Source organism: Peromyscus eremicus, chromosome 13, assembly GCF_949786415.1.
Source record: "Peromyscus eremicus chromosome 13, PerEre_H2_v1, whole genome shotgun sequence".
Taxonomy (NCBI): Eukaryota; Metazoa; Chordata; class Mammalia; order Rodentia; family Cricetidae; genus Peromyscus; species Peromyscus eremicus.
The window spans coordinates 52424805-52441679 of record NC_081429.1 but is presented as its reverse complement, the minus strand read 5'-3'; the positions used below and the strand labels follow the sequence as shown (position 1 = coordinate 52441679).

Below are 16875 nucleotides of genomic sequence, written 5' to 3'. Positions count from 1 at the left end.
GAGGGTCGATGCTACTGACTGCATAAGGAGTGATCATGAATATTCAATCCGCTGTTTTATTAACAGCCTAACATATGCCAAACTGTGTTTGGGCTTATGGGATACAGCAAACCATAGAAATGCTGAGGCCCCTGCTGGTGTGGAGTTGGCCCGTCCTGGGGTAACAGCTAACACGCATATAGAGAGTGTGGTGTCGGACCTAAAGCAAAGTGAGATGGGCAGGCTCTGATGAAGGGGATGTTTTGGCCTTACAGAGCAGGGGACATTGGAGCAGTGTCTGGGATGAAGTAACTAAGCATACATATGGGGAAAGAATATTTCAGGCAGAGAAATCCAGGTGCAAATGTCCTGGGGCAGGAAATCATTTACATGCTCAGAGAATAAATTGTTGGGGCTGGAGAAGTGTCCAGGAGCTGGAGTCCAGCCTTATAGGTGATGCTGGGAGTTTAGTTCCGGGAGGCCGCAGCCATATTGAGTCTGACATCTCCCTCTTTCTCCCCGCTCTGCTTCCAAATGGGAGTTTTTAATGAGTAGGGCAGCTTTATGTTTTGTTGATTGTTAAGAATAAAGGAGCCTTTCCTATCTGAAGGCTCATTTCCTCTCTCTCAGCCCTCCCCTCCCCCCGCTGGCACCGCTGGGGACCTCCAGGGGCCTTGGACCTGGTCCTGGGATCAAATGTTCTGTGATCCCGTTTGTAAAGAAGACTCTAGAAATACTGGTTAAGTTTTTGAAATGGTCTCCCGACCACACAAAAACAAACGAACGAACATCGTGTCGGCTTTTCCCTCCCATTCTTGCTCCTCCCAATTTTAGTGAAGCGTGTATTTCAACACCGATCAGCAAGTGAGGCACTGTTCGGAGAAGCATGAGAAGCCATTGGCGAGAAGGGCCCCGTGAAAAGCCAGACTTCTGGGACTCAGATCTGCCTTTGCGAGGACTCCTGGAACACCTTCGGGGTGCTCTGGTGACCTGCACAGCAGGCCTTTGGCTTTGGCTTTTTGCTCTGCGTGAGAGGAAGGCTGAATGCAAACACAGTGAAAGTTAAGAGTCCATGCACTGCCTGAGTTCAAGAGTGTGCAGGGGATGTTTAGGGAAGACGCGCTGCCAGGAGTTTTAAGTTCTCAAACACAGGGACTCGGGTATTAATTCACGGAAATTGGTTCCTCTCCAAGAAAGCTTGAGTCCAGGGCGGAAGAGAGGGTCATAACAAGTGTCTAGCAGGTTCAGGAATTCCCTACATGGTACAGCTGGTGCACGGGACGATCAGACTAGTGTTTTCAAGGGGTCACTCGTGCAGGCAAGGCTTGTGGGTGGCAGAGTAGAAGCCGAGAGACCTGGAGACAGCTGTTATAATTGTGCAGGCTGCAGGTGATAACGGCCCATGCTGGCGGTGGCAGCATGGTGGAGAATCATTTTCAGACACTCAAGGAGCAGAACTTGGTGACAGGGATTGCCGTGGGTGGAAAGAAAGAAAAAGTTAGAAATAACCCAGGTTATTCAAACCTTAGATGTCCTGGCAGAGAATCAGGCTGTGAGCTGGTTGGGAAAAGAAGAAGAGAGTAAACTCAATGAATTAACTTGAAGTCTGTTTGAGAGCCAGACTTACACTATGGAAGGTGTACGTGTGTGTGTGTGTGTGTGTGTGTGTGTGTGTGTGTGTGTGTGTATGCGCGCGCGCACGCGCATGCTCGCATGCAGCATACTCTCCCGTATCGCACGTTCCTCAAACAGATTTGCTTTGTCCTGCAAGGGCCTGGATAAAGTTGCAGGGGAGGAGTCAGCTCTGGATGAGTGCCTTCTCTGCCTTCCCTCCCAGAGGGACAAAGTACCTCAACATGGAGAAAGATGGTTAAGGTTTATGAAGAGATGAAGCAAGCCATGCCTTTGTCTGTTCCGTGAATGCCAAAGGAATTTCAAATGCACGAGACATGAAAACAGACGAGGGAACCAGCTGGAGGACCTCAGTGGGGAGAAAATGAATAACAACAAAGTAAAAATGCCACGAACCCATTACTTTATGTGTTAACTTAAAACATTCAATTCAAATTTTATTTGATGTGTATGGGTGCTTTGCTTACATATATGTCTGTGCAACACATGCATGCCTAAAACATTAATTTTTAAAATTTTAATCAAAATAGAGAAAGCAGGATTCCAAGGAACCAGGACCATCCATCATGTTTCAGTTCCTGCCCCACCCCCCACCCCGAGTATCTGTCAGCCCAGTTGCTTAAGTGTGCCTAGCTGCACAGCCTTGCCTGGCTTGGCACATGCATTTGCTGCTTGGGTTTGGGTAGGTAGGGACATGGCTGGTTATGGTCTACTTGGCAAACATGTCTTTTAAGTTAGCTGCATCCATCTTTCAGACACTCTGCTCTGCCAGCAGCTCCTCTCTCTGTTCTGTTTCTCTTCCTCCCCAACCCACTGCTCTGTTCTCTCCCAGTGTCCTTCTAGGGGAAGCTGGACAGAGTCACTAGTGTTCCTGTGAGTGGAAACAGCCACAGCCTTAGGGAACAGTGACGATTCCAGACAAGGAACAGTCAGGGATGGAGACTTATACTTTCATTTTGATGTTGATGCTTATACATTTCTCTGGAACCAGCAGGGTCCTACCAGTGTGAACATAACATCACACCAGCTCTTGTTTGTGTGTGCATGACTATGTTTCTCTTGCACAGGTGGTAGAAAAACATGTGGATCCTGAAATGATGCTGCTACCATACCTGAGGAAGAACCGTATCCTTTGCTGTGTGCTGTGAGTGTGTGTGTTTGTGCGTGTTAAGTCTATGAGCCTGTGAGAGTCTATGTTTGTGTGTGAGAGTTTGTGGGAGTGGGAGTCTGTGAGAGCATATGTGTGTGAAATTGTGAGTGCATCTATCTGGAAGTCTGTAGAATGTCTGGAGTGTATATGTTCTTGTGTGTGAATTTGTGAGGGATGTAAGTGTGTGGACAAGTGTGAGTCTTGGTGTATGTGTTCGAGATGTAAGATGTTTGTGTATGCCTGTGAGTGTTGTGTGTGTGAGTGGATCTGTAAGTGTTTTGTGTGTGACTGTGCAAGAGTGTGTGTTGGAGTGAGAGTGAGTGTGTGAATGTATGCATGCATGTAAATGTGAATGAGTGTGAATGTATGCCAGAATGTGCTAGGTATGTGTATGAGCCTGTGTGTGTGTGTGTGTGTGTGTGTGTGTGTGTGTGTGTGTGTTTGAGTATGTATTGGTGAGCCTCTGAGAATGTGTGCAAAAGTGTTTGCAAGAGTGTTTTTATATGAGAGTTTGTGGGAATGGAATGTGCAAGAGTTTTTAAGTGTGTGAATTTAGGCCTATGAGTATATGTGCATGAGTGTGCCTAAATGAGTATATGTATGTGTGACTGGGTTTGTGTGTGAGAGAGCATTTTAGTGAGAGGGTCTGTGAATGTGTATATGTGAATGTGCATGTGTACAAGAGTATATGAGTTGTGTGAGAATTACTGTCCTTATGTGTGTATCTGTGGGTGTTTGAGTGTGTGTGTATGAGCATTTGAGTATATGTGGAAATAATGAATGTATGGATGTGTGAGAGTTAAGTGTAACTTTGTGATGTATTTGAGTGTGTGAGTAGTGTGTTTGAGTGTGTGAGTGGTGTCTTTGAGTGTGTGAGTGGCGTACTTGAGTATGTGAGTGTGTATGTTTGAATGAGTGTGTCAGCGTGTTCTCTTAACCTCTGCTTTAGCACTAATTGTGTATCTGTGGGTGTTTGAGTGTGTGTGTATGAGCATTTGAGTATATGTGGAAATAATGAATGTATGGATGTGTGAGAGTTAAGTGTAACTTTGTGATGTATTTGAGTGTGTGAGTAGCAAGGGGAAGTACAGAGAAGGATGTTGAAAGCATTAATTAAGCATCCTCTAGAATTAACAGACAATATTTTACTTTATCTTCAGTGACTGACGGTTATGCCATTGGAAAAAGAAAATATTGAAGTCTCCTGAAAGTAAATGAAAAATGGGTGCACGCCTTTAATCCCTGCACTTGGGTGGCAGAGGCAGGATGAGCTCTGTGAGTTCGAGGCCAGCCTGTTCTACATAATGAGTTCCAGGACAGTCAGAGCTGTTACACAGAGAAACCCTGTCTCAAACACCAAAAAAATATAATGATGATGATGATGATGATGATGATGATTATGATAGAAGAGATTTGAGCGAACAGTTAGAAGTTTCAGTTGGCAAGATGCAGACAAATAACTTACTGTGTTTCTAGTGTGACACAGATATTTCATAAAGTATTTATAATATAACATTTTGTGCATTTCCTCCGAGACCTACATAATGATGAAGGCAAATATACAGTGCACTCTCACCTGCAAATTCTCAAAATACTTACATGCATAGACTCTTCTTCAGTCTGGCCCTATTTTTGGAAGTCTGTGTTCTGGCTTCATATAAAGGGTGGGTGCAAGATGTAACGCACAAAAGGAAGCTGGACATTATAAGACTTAAGTAGCAGCCATTGGTGAATGAATCCACATTGAACATTCCTAGACATGTCTGTGATGGTGTTACAGCCTAAATCAGGGCTACTCTAGGAAGAAACGTTCTCTTTAACTCAATTTCCTCAGTCCGACTCACAGGCACTAAGTATGGCTGTGGAGGAGGAGGCTGTGGGGCCTGCACAGTGATGGTGTCACGATACAACCCCAGCACCAAGACGATCAGGTACCTCGCTGCAGAGTCCAGCTATGAGTGAACTTTGCAGTTCTCAACTTTATTTTCTTCCTTCGTTTGGTGAATGTGTATGGAACATCTACTATGTGGAAAGAACTATGCTGAGCACTGAGGATTCAGTGATAAACAAGAACATGAATAGATTGGAAAAATTACCCCTAGCAAAGAGTTTGTAGGGTGTTTTTTTTTTTTTTAAACTCTTTGGAGGCTCATCACTCAACTAATACATGGAGACTTATTCTTACTTATTTATGCCCGGCCTTAGCTTGGCTTGTTTCTAGCCAGCTTTTCTAACTTAAATCACCCCATTTCTCTTTAACTATGTTCTGCCTCTGGGCTTTTTACCTTTATTTGTTCTACATCTCTTTCTTTACTTCTTACTCAGTGGCTGGCCTCTGGCATCCTTCTCTCCTTCTCCTTTGCTCACTCCTCTCCCCTCCTCTCTGGAGCCTAGATTTCTCCTTCTACTTATTCTCTCTGCATATCCCTCTCTCCTGCCTAGCTCTTGGCCATTCAGCTCTTTACTAGACAGGCAAAGTAACACAGCTTTACAGAGTTAAACAAATGCAACACAAAGAATGCAACACATCTTTGCATCATTAAACAAATACTCCACAGCCTAAACGAATGTCACACATCTTAAACTATTATTCCACCACAGAGTTGAAAGACCACCTGACTCTGTGCCATCTGGAAGGAAGGCTGCTGTGAAATGACAATGGAGGATAAAGCCATGATCACACGTGTGTAGTTAGAGCCTACTCACATCTCCTTGCTCCCATACATGCATTCTCCATCTGTAAGCCAGAGAGCTCTGCTTCAAGAAAGAATTAGATGGCATCACTCTCCTACTGAAAACCACTGTGGTTTCCTATTTTGTTTACATTCTGTATTTCTCTTCACCACATCATTGTTTCACATATTTATCTGTTCCAGTCTCTCTCTCCTCTTCTTCTGGGACTCCACTTTATGGACTGGTTAAACCGCTCTCCCCATTCCCCACATTCAAGATGAGGTCTAGGATCTGAGCAGCAGCCAGGGCTATGCTGTGCTTACATTCCCTGGGAAACCTGGGAAACCTCTCCCTGCTGCCAGATGTTTAGGATACTGGAAGTTGTCTTCGGTCTCCTCTCTTACCGTCTATGCTTCAGGAGATCTTTGGCCTCCATGCTGCCTTATTCTTAGCCCCTAAAGGGTAATGATGACATTCTACTCAATGAAAGCTTAGCGTTTCCTCTCAGTTCTGCCCACCATGAGCCTCTTTGTTTCGGAGCCTGGGGAATCTTCTCCAGCTCCTTCCTCACCTCCTCTTTGAGCTACTACCCCTCCCGCCGAGCACCCAGTGTACACTGGTGGGGAAGAGTCCGGCTTTGTGCATTAACCCATTATATCCACCCACGTGTGACCACTAATGGTTTGCTGACAGTCACTCTGGTTTCTTCTTACTCTTGTACAAGGAGGACTCTTCACTTTCTTTACATTTCAGAAACACAGCAACTAAATCTTAGGGCTGAGAACAACCGTTCATATATCTTCTCTCTTATTAAGATTTGACACTTAATAGCGTATAGGGTTTTTAAGCTTCTCCATGTACTCAGTATGAGATTATATATATATATATATATATATATATATATATATATATATATAATGTTTTCAATATATACACTTTAAATATATGTACATATATACAATGTTTTGAACTTTTCAGAATTTCATACATGTATACAGTTTATTTCCATCATATTCACCCCCTCTTCTCCTCCTTCCCTCTGGGTACACCCCACTCCCAACTCACATTTCACAACCCGCAGAGTTGAGTCTGTGTTGTTCATGTACTCACGGGTGTGCAGTCATCTACTGGAGCATGGTTGCTCTCCACTTACCACACCCTGAAGGAAACTGGCTCGCCTTCCTCCAGCAGCCATCAACTGTCAACAGCTCCTGAGGAGAGGAATTTTTTAAATGTGTTTTTTGTAGCTTTTCTGGCTTATTCTGATTTTAAAGCAAGATGGTCTTATGATTTGTTACCTCTAAACTCTGTGGTTGGGCACATTTAGGCCAACGTTCAAATTCACCTTCACAGGGAAGCCCTGTCACTTGCTACCTGGGATCTGCCTGGGTCTAGCCTTGGCTACCGGCCTTCTCCCACGTTCGCTGTGTTTCCCCCTCACTGACTTTCCTTCTGTCTCCTTCTCTTGGTAGACATCCGAGCTCAACACTTCAGGACCCACGCATGTGCTCTGTCTGCCTTTCATGTTGAACTCCTTCAGATCATCTAGATTTTAGCAGAAGCATTAATATTCTCACTCCTCCCTGATTACCCACACAAGTTCATTCTCTTCCCCTCCATTCACTATTCATAGTCCCCATTCATTTATCTGCAGTCTCCTCCATTCACTTATTCGTAAGTCCCCATTCATTTATTCACAATCCCCTCCATTCATTTATTTTCAGTACTTCTTACTGCCTCAATGGACTTGAGAGTTGTCTACCTCCCCTCAACTAGAATGCACACTCTGCTGGCATTGACCTGTCTCTGCTCGCTGGTGAATCCCAATGCCTGCAGCTCTGCCTGGCATATAGTTCGTCACCCAGTATTTATGTTTACTTATCAATAAGTGATATCTTTTCAGTCTCTTGTTTTTAACAAATGGAAGCAAACTTCATATATTGCTTGAACATCCTAATTTATGTTAAATTTTCATGAAGGTCTTTCAAATAATAAAGTCAACATAATGGCTTTGTGTGTTACATAGTTTTGAAGCATCAAAACAAACCCCCAAATAGGGAATTATTTTTAATCATTCATCAATAAACCTTTCTTACAGACAGTGTTTATGTCCATGACCATTTACTTATGGTACAGCGACAGAGGTGTACTTGCAGAGTTAAAGAGTGTTCATTTATAGTGATTTTTATGTCTTCCAAATGAACTGTCTCCCAGAAGAACTCCGAGAGAGTGCATTTACACTCTCACGAGTGGTAGGAATCCCATTTCCCCAAGCCTTTTTTTAAATAATAGACATTAAAATGTTTTGAAAACATATAGTTTTATTTGATAAAATGGTGTTTCTCATTGTTTAGTTCAAGTCTTTACTGGTTATCATGGGCTTTGAATATTTGTCTCTTGTGTCTTTTTCCATCCGTAGTTGTGGTTAGTAACTGAGAACATTTTAAGTGTTGTTTTGAATTGGGCATTTTTAGCAGTGGTCCTGTGGAGTGGAAGAGCTCTTCACCTGGCACTATTTCTTCTTCTGAAGAGCAATACCAAACTCACTTCATTGCCCAACCAACCTTGGCCCAGCTCCCCCCTCAGGGTGAAAGCTGCTTTAGGTTCATAGCCAGTTATGTGCGATTAGAGAGCATCAGTCCTGGTTTGAAAGGGAAATAATTAAGCTGGTTGAAGCTTTCAGGAATTGGAATTCTGAGGTCTAATTTTAATTCTGCCACTGGCAGTCCAGATGTGACCCTGAATAAATCACTCTGATTCTCAGATCTGTTTCTGTGAAATGAATATGTGCTGAGAATGAAACACAGATTCAGAGCCTGGGACATCACCCCTGACCTGTCTACGAGAGGTGCCCGGGGGGTGTTCGGTCCCCCTTTCCACTGGATGTCATGGAATTTGTCATCTGTGCTTCTCTTTTGCGTTCCAAAGGCATCATCCAGTCAATGCCTGTCTGACCCCCATCTGCTCTCTGCATGGTACAGCCGTCACCACAGTAGAAGGCATAGGCAGCACCACAACCAGACTTCATCCTATTCAGGTAAGGGTGTGCTGTTCCCCTAAGGGACTCTGGGAGTAGGAAGTCTGGGCCCTGCTGCTTGGTCACTGATGACAGTTCATAGCAATGGGAGCTGAGAATAAAGCTGGGATGCTGGGATGTATGAGTAACTCACTTCTTGGAAGGTGCTTTTGGAAGACCAGAGGACTCACCTTTCTTAAGGAAATGCTGCCATGACCAAAGCTTGGTTTCCTCTGGGTTCCAATTAGAGGGTACTATTCATCTTGTGTCTTCCAAATCCAGAAGGAAACACCAGCCACGTGCATCAACATATACAATTTTGGGGTTGTTGTTGTTGTTGTTGGAAAGTGAAAAATAACTTGATTTAAAAACTGAATTAAAAATATCCACCCTCCCTAAAAAAAAAAAGATGTGTTGACCTTGGACTTGCAGAGGACAGGCTCTGTCCATGGAGGCTGCAGCTCTGTTGCTCAAACCTAGACCCCTTACATCAGTGCATATGCGCATCGCCCACCCGCCCCACCCCACCCTCGCCCCACACATGCCATTGCTCCTTGTCTTGACTGAGGGCCATGGATGAGGAGTGGACAGAAAGGGTACAAGATAGGAGCCACATAGAAAAGAGCCAAACTTCACCTTCTGCAGATGTGATAAAATTTGGGGTTTAATGTTCTCAAACCCCATGTTGCTGCCTGGACAGCCTATGTATGTAGGGGACTTGGGTCCACACAGGCAAGGGGCCCTTTTCATTTCCCACCGACGCTGAGTTCTCCTTGATGCAATGCTGCCGGGAGATGGCGCCAGAATGTGCTTGTCCCTTGGAAGTCAGTCTCCAAAGAGAAAACGGTGCGGACAGAAAAAAGTACAGAAGAAATAAAGACAGGGTTTTTGTCTTGGTTGGATCCTAGGTTCTAGTGTTTTATAAACTCCTGCACAGTAGAGCATTAACACATCTGTGGGAAGATCAAAACACTCATGAGAGAGGGAGAGGGAGAGGGAGAGGGAGAGGGAGAGGGAGAGGTGGCGGTATGCCCATGTTCATTCTCAAGTGTGTGCTCTATCATGCTTTTTCCAGGTTTTTCAACTTGAATATAATTTGGTCATTTCTTCCAAGACCTTCCTCTCCTGCAGTGGTTCACACCCTCACTGCACACTGAGGAGTCTTTAAAAGATATACAATTTTACCTCACCCCAACACTCTAAAAGTCACTTGATCTGGTGTGCTGCTGGAGTGAAACTGATAAGCTCCCTGGCCATTCAAAGTCTCAGAACTACTGTCTGAAGTCAAGCCAAACAACTTATGGGGCTCAACAGTCAGACTGGCCAGCCCAAAGGAAGCCACCTGAAGTGTGGGCTTTTTTGGGGGGGGGGGGTCCTTTCTAAATTCAGTGAGCACAAGAATGTCCTGGGGATGCTGCTCTGATTTTGTAGGCCTGGAAGAGAGTGCAAGGTCTGCATTTCTAACTTGTGCTTCCAGGAGAGGATTGCCAAGTGTCATGGCACCCAGTGTGGATTCTGTACTCCTGGGATGGTGATGTCCATGTACACACTGCTCAGGAACCATCCAGAGCCCACTCTGGACCAGCTCACAGACGCCCTTGGTGGTAAGTATGCTTTTATTTTTAAGTGATGATGACAGTAGTAATTGGACACCTACCATATGTCATGTGCTGAATTAAATGCTATTTGGAAATTCTTTTAAATATCATTATTACCTTCATTTCATAGATAGAGAAGCTGAGATTTAGAGAGAGTGGTTTATTAGAAATTATCCCTCCTGTACTCAGAAGCGTTCATTTTTTGAAGTCAACCTGCAGACTGGATCTACACATTGGGTTTGACAGATGGGTTGCTTAAGGCTCTTCCTTTCTTTCCATTCTATTTACTTGTTTTCTACAATCATCAGAAAGCCAGGTTATTCACCCACCCTGGGAAAGACATGTCATGCCTGAGTGCTGCACTTTTATGGCTGTTTCCTGTCGGCTGAGTTACTGGAGTCCTAGGCAAGCGGCCTGACTCTGGGGAGAGCCCCCAGCAAACCAGGTCCCAGCCCTCATCCTGGAGATCAAATGGAAAAAGTGATGAGGAGAGGCAGGAAAGGAATGGTGTTTTCAGTGGGTTGACTCTGGGGAAAGAGGGGAGACTGAGTGTCTCAAAACCCTGTCTTCCGGAACACCGACACGAGACCCTGGGGATTACATAGAGGGCACGGTGCAAGAGCAAGAGGCAGGGGGATTGCAGAACTGCACCTCGGTGGTGCGTCCCCCTGTGCTGTCAAGGAAGTTGCTGATGCTGGGGGTGATCTCCACCGATGTCACAGGTTTGTCTGTCAAGCCTGTGACCCTGGGATGCGGGCTCAGGAGGTGGTTGCTCCTTAGTCAGGCCGGCTCTTCTTGAGTGATCCGTCTGAAGGGCTCTGGAGTTATATAGGGCAATAACAGAAGACTTCAAGGGGTCTGGACGGGACATTTGGAACTGTCCCTGTAACCCTTAAAAACACCTGAGTTACCTTGGTGTGCTCAGCCTTGAAGGAAGAGGAATAGTGACTCTGGATGAGCACTCTAAAGGGTTTCACACTGCCACACAGTGACACAGAATCTTACTCAAATGTGAGGCAAAGAAGACAGACAGACAGACAGACAGACAGACAGAAATGAAGGCAGAGGCGGCAGGTGGCATGCTGGGTTCAGTTACCATCACCGACTGCAGGCCCAAGAGAAGAGTCAGCAAAAGATTCTTTAGCAAAAGCAACTTCTAAGTCCTGTTACAGATGCAGTTGCCACCACAGAGCAAGCGCCGGAGGGAGTGGCTGAGTCCAGCTGGAAGCGGACTGAAATCTGTTAGTGCTGCTTATTTTTTAATGAGTCTTTTCCATTCTGAGCTGTTCCACCAATTCAATCTCTCTCTCTCTCTCTCTCTCTCTCTCTCTCTCTCTCTCTCTCTCTCTCTCTCTCTCTCTCTCTCTCTCTCTCTCTCTCTCTCTCTGTGTGTGTGTGTGTGTATTCATCAACAAGGTTCTGAACACATTTTAAGCATTAATAACTTCTCAAATTCTGTGTCTGCCTGGCGAAATGTTCCCTGGCTCTATTTGTCTTTGTCTCTTTCCTCTTATTTCCCTACTCAGAAAACATGAGCCTAAAGCTTGCTTGTTTACTTCCTCTACAAAACGTCTCAGGGACACTCAGAACGAACACAGGTAAAAAGGAGTGACCTAGCACCTAAGCTGGGTCATGCCCGATTTCCTGGAGGTCATAATGTTGCTTTATGCTGTTTGTATTATAAACACTGGTGCAGGATGGTTGAGACATGTGTGGGAAATGTATAAATAATGAAGATTTGAGGAATCCTATCACCAGAGAATTTGATCTTGTGCTGTTTTTAAAATAAGATCCCAGGAGCTGGGGAAATGGGCTCAGTCAGTGTCTGCCATGAGGACCTGAGGTTTGATCACTACCGTCCATGTAAAAGTCTGGGAGTGACAGTGTGTAACCACTGTACTGGGGGCAGGAGGGTGTATCAGTCACAGGAGGATCCCAAGAACTCATTGACCAGCCAGCCTAGTAGAATTGCAGAGTTCCAGTTCCAGTGAGAGACTCTGTCTCAAAAGTAAGGTGAAGAGCAATTGAGCAAGACACCAGTGTCAACCTCTGGCCTCCACGTGTATTCACACACACACACTTGTACACACACCAGCAGATGTGTACATAGAACACACACACAAAATATGACCTCATATTGGGGGTGGAGTAAGGATACAGAACCATTGTGAGGGAAATACTGACCGGATCATTTATTGTAAATAAGTTGTGTGCTCCATTGCCTCCCAAGTTCAGAAACTACCCACTTTTCCACCTTTTCTCTACTGTTTCAGAACAACTTCAATCAACTGAAACTTCTCTCTCTGTCTCTTTCTCCTTCCTCCTTTTGTTTTTCCTCTGTCAAAAACTGAGAGCTGCCAGAGTAAGTACTAATAATAAAAGGACTCTTCCTTTTTTTTAAAAAAAAAGAGGAAGAAGAAGAAGAAGAAGAAGAAGAAGAAGAAGAAGAAGAAGAAGAAAATCCTTCCACTTATAACAACATGCATGGACCATAGCACATGATGCTAAGTGAAACAAACCAGACCCAGAAGAGCAAACACTATTCTACAAAGAACCTGGAATAGTGCAATAGAAGCGGGGAATAGAATGGCGATCAAATACTGATTCCCTGGGGTTGGAGAAGGAGAAAATGAGAAATTATCAATCAAAGGTTACCAAGTTTGTTATGCAAAATGATTAAGTCCAATAAATGCAACTTGGTTCCCACAGCTATCCATACTGTGTTATATAAACAGTTGCGGAGAGGGTAGATTTTTTTTGTTAAATGCCTTCTTTCTGGTTGAATGATTAAATAAAAACTAAATGGCATGAGGAAACAGAGTGGTAGTTACACTCATGGTATTGACTGTGGAGATGAATAAGGTGCACACTTATCTCCAGATACATCAGTCACTAATCAGTTGATTAGATGTGTGTGGGTTTTTATGTCAGTAACATCTCAATAAAGTGGCTATTGTTTTAAGTTTAGCTCTTGACTGTAACTACAGGACAAGTTTTTGTCTTAAAATTGTTGTGTTGTTTGACCATCTGTCACAAGAAGAGGGTATAAAATGTGTTTACAGAGTAAGTGCAGATGGTTGAGATGTTAAAATATACTTCAGGACTCTTGACTAAATATCCCAAGATGCTGATGTAAAAATGAAATTTCAAACACAAGATTTCAGAATTAAAACATCAAATAAAGTTTTCTTCTAAGATGGGGTCCTTCATACTGTCATTCACTTGGCTTTCCCCATGCCTCTGTCCGGGGCACTTGAGTAACCAGACCGGCTCTGTCTTCTTCAGGAAATCTGTGCCGCTGCACTGGATACAGGCCCATCATCGATGCATGCAAGACCTTCTGTAAAGTAAGTAGAAAGGAATACATGGTTGACTGCATTTTCCCCAAAACAAAACAAAACCGGGTAGGAGCTGCCCCGTATGTTTCTGGCAACAGTCATTTTACTAACACAGGACCTCTTCTCATCTCAAGGTCTACAGTTCCTGTGTGCCATTTCATCTTGGGCAGAGGCTTTACCTCCTTGCCTAAGTAGTCAAATTGTAGCATCCCTGCAGTTTGTCATTGGCCATAAGTCATTTCTTCCAAGAAGTTGCTCTTGATCTGTTTGTCTAAGTTAGGGACCCTGCCTGGATGCGCTTGTAGCCTTCTGCTAACGTGATTTGCGTCTGTGAGTGATACAGCGTAACACTGGTCACAGCATGGTCCAGTTGTCCCTGTGCCATTGCATGTTTTTACTGGACTGGCTGTTTGACAATGGAGACTGTCCATCTCCAGGACAGGGTCACCACACGCTAACTAGTAAGCTACTCAATCATGAATGTTAATAAGAACTAACAAAAACCTATGAGAGACGTTGTTTCTTCTTTCTTTGTTTTTAAACTAGTCTATAAAGTAAAAGGCTCTTGTGGAAGTTTAACACACACTCAGTCACGGTGGGTGCTCTCCCACTACCAGAAGATCACTTCTGTGAGGTGAACTATGGAATCAGTACCTCGTAGATAAGATCAGAGTAAGACGTCAGTTCTTATTACTACTATTAGTGGTATTTAAAATATTGTTAGTATTAATAATTAACATGGTTAATGTGTGTTGCTATATGACAGGATTATCTATTAAGAACTTTGTTAACTTTTTTAAATGATCACTGGTATTCAGAAATTTTATTATTTATTTATTTATTTATTTATTTATTTTTGGTTTTTTGAGACAGGGTTTCTCTGTAGCTTTGGAGCCTGTCCTGGACTAGCTCTGTAGACCAGGCTGGCCTCAAACTCAAGAGATCCACCTGCCTCTGCCTCCCGAGTGCTGGGATTACAGGCGTGCGCCACCACTGCCCGGCTCAGAATTTCTTGTAAACTTGATTTTCATTAGAGTTAGCTTGCCTATGTTGAACTATAAATGATTTTCTTTTATAACGCCTTACAATATTGGTTCTACAGCTTCAACTGTAGGCGCCCAGTTAACCATAGAATCCCATGGAGTTCTGATTGGCTTGTTTGTTTTGTTTTTTCCCCCTTAGGCTTCCGGCTGCTGTCAAAGTAAAGAAAATGGGGTGTGCTGTTTGGATCGAGGAATAAATGGATTGGCAGAATTTCAGGAAGGTGATGAGGTCGGTGAATGGTAAAGTTGTTATAAAGTTGTTCTAGACATGAGCAGCCACTGACCCAGTCTTCGGAGGAATCACTGGCCGCCCAGGTTGATGAATTGGACTATGCCAGCATGTTCTCTCTCCCATTCTCACTGTCTCTATATAACCTAAAACTTCAGCCCAGGAGGAAACTGGGGGTGGAGACAGGAGGGTGAACAGGTACCGTGGCCCAGCTGGGTGAGAGGAGTGGCTTCTAACTGTTCTGTAGCACAGTGGGGGGACTGTGTTTGACAATTAGTTGACTATTTCAGAATAAGTAACAGAATCTTTAACATTCTCCACACAATGAAACAATTCATGTCTGAGATACTAGATGCTAAATAATAACATGATATTGTCATGTCCGTGTACTGTAATGCCACTCTGCCCCACCATCGATACAATTATTATACCAATTGAAAGCAGCAGAATCCATCTTAAAATCCGTCATATCCACTGCATCCCTCATTGTACATATCAGTCCTTTTCAAACACTGCTGTCTATAGGAGAGAAAACCCCTCATCTCTACGGTCTCTCAGTTTTTAAACAGCATTTTCAGCGACCAGAAGCAAAGTGGATTGGAGATGGAGGAACAGGGACAGGAGAGGTGGAGACTTCAAGTGTCCCTTGAGTTCTCAGTGTCTGCTTGCTCCTCCACTGTCCCCAGACTTGAAGAGAATGTGTAGGGAGCTGATGAGTGCAGAGATTCGCTGACTCCTGCAGAGTTATGAGAGGTCAGGTCTGTGTCAGAGGCCTTGTCTGGCAGCTTGGATCGTGACTGGTCAGCTTCTTTTTGTCTTCTGTTTGTCTGTCTGTCTTCTTCCAAAGAGATGAGGTCTTGTGGAGCTCATTCTGTCCTCAAACTTATCATACAGCTAAGCCTGGCCTTGAATTCTTTCTGTTCCTACCTTTGTCTCCCAAGTTCTACGATTATAGGCATGTGCCACCGTACCTGGATTGTCTGACCATCTTCTTCCAGTCCTGTTACACACACACACACACACACACACACACACACACACACACACTCACACAAATTAAAGTAGAGGTGCCTGACAATAATATAGTAGTTCACCCCTTATCTACAGTTTCCCTTCCTACAATCTGAGTTACCTCTGCTCCAACCATATTCTGAAAATATTAAGTGGGAAATTCTAGAAATAGTTTATGTTTCAAAATACGTGCCATTATGAATAGCATGAGGAACTCTCACTGTGCTCACCCTGTCTCACGTGGAATGCGAACCAATTTGTCCAGTGTATCCGTACTGTATACATTATCTGCCCATCTGTCACTAAGTAGTTGCCATGGTTATCAGATTGACTGGCACAGTATTGCAGTACTTATGTTCAAATAACCATTACTTAATAATGACACCAAACACAAGCTCAGTGATGCTGTAGTTCAGATATGCCTATGAGTAGTTACAGGGCATTTTTTTTCCAGGAAAAAAAGTATGTTTAGTACTAGAGTATGTTACTAAGATTTGCAGTAAGAATGAAGAAGAAAAATGTAGTGTGTATATGAACCTTCTAAAGTTCAAACTGCCTGTAGTTCTGGGTACCCACAGGGCTTAGATGTCTCCTGAGAATAGGGGTGCTCCTGTAACTTCTGTCACTTTTTCTTTTCAAAGACAAGTCCAGACCTCTTCTCAGAAGAGGAGTTTCTGCCGCTGGACCCAACCCAGGAGTTGATATTCCCTCCAGAGCTGATGGTAAGGAAGGCAGTTGCTCACCTAGAAGAGCTCAGGGTGAAATGTCAGTGGGGCCTTTTCAAAAGCTGATGGAGCAGCCTCAGACCTCATCAGAGACATGTCACTGTGCAGCAGACAGTGGTTAGTGCAGACAGTCAGAGCTGCTTGTCAAAGTGCAGAGAATAAGTATCTGTGGGATGCTCAGCTCAGCATGAACGGGACATCTATATTATACCCCCACCCCCCACTCAAGGCTTAGGGACCATTGAGAAAAGAGGGTGGGGAAGGTGTCTTCTGGCCACAACAGGATCACTGCACTCATGGACTGACTCATTGCCTGCACAAGCTCAAACCACTCAACAACAGCATGGAGAGGTGAGAGGCTCCTGAGCCCCCACCCTTAGCTGATTTAGTTAAAGGCTGCTGGGGAGGGAGGGTCAGTTTTCTTCAAGGATATGACCCCTTCTAGGTTGACCATGAGCCAATGGATGGCCCCATATCCATG

General features: G+C 44.1%; 1 protein-coding gene across 1 annotated transcript in view; it reads left to right on the top strand.

The window, feature by feature from the left end:
• Positions 1-16875, top strand: part of LOC131923197 (aldehyde oxidase 1) — a 65172-nt gene that overhangs the window by 1255 nt on the left and 47042 nt on the right. The window contains exons 2-8 of the mRNA XM_059278135.1: positions 2639-2736; positions 4596-4692; positions 8363-8471; positions 9928-10054; positions 13334-13395; positions 14569-14658; positions 16311-16391. Coding sequence (XP_059134118.1) covers positions 2639-2736; positions 4596-4692; positions 8363-8471; positions 9928-10054; positions 13334-13395; positions 14569-14658; positions 16311-16391 — 664 coding nt within the window. The remainder of the gene's footprint in view (positions 1-2638; positions 2737-4595; positions 4693-8362; positions 8472-9927; positions 10055-13333; positions 13396-14568; positions 14659-16310; positions 16392-16875) is intronic.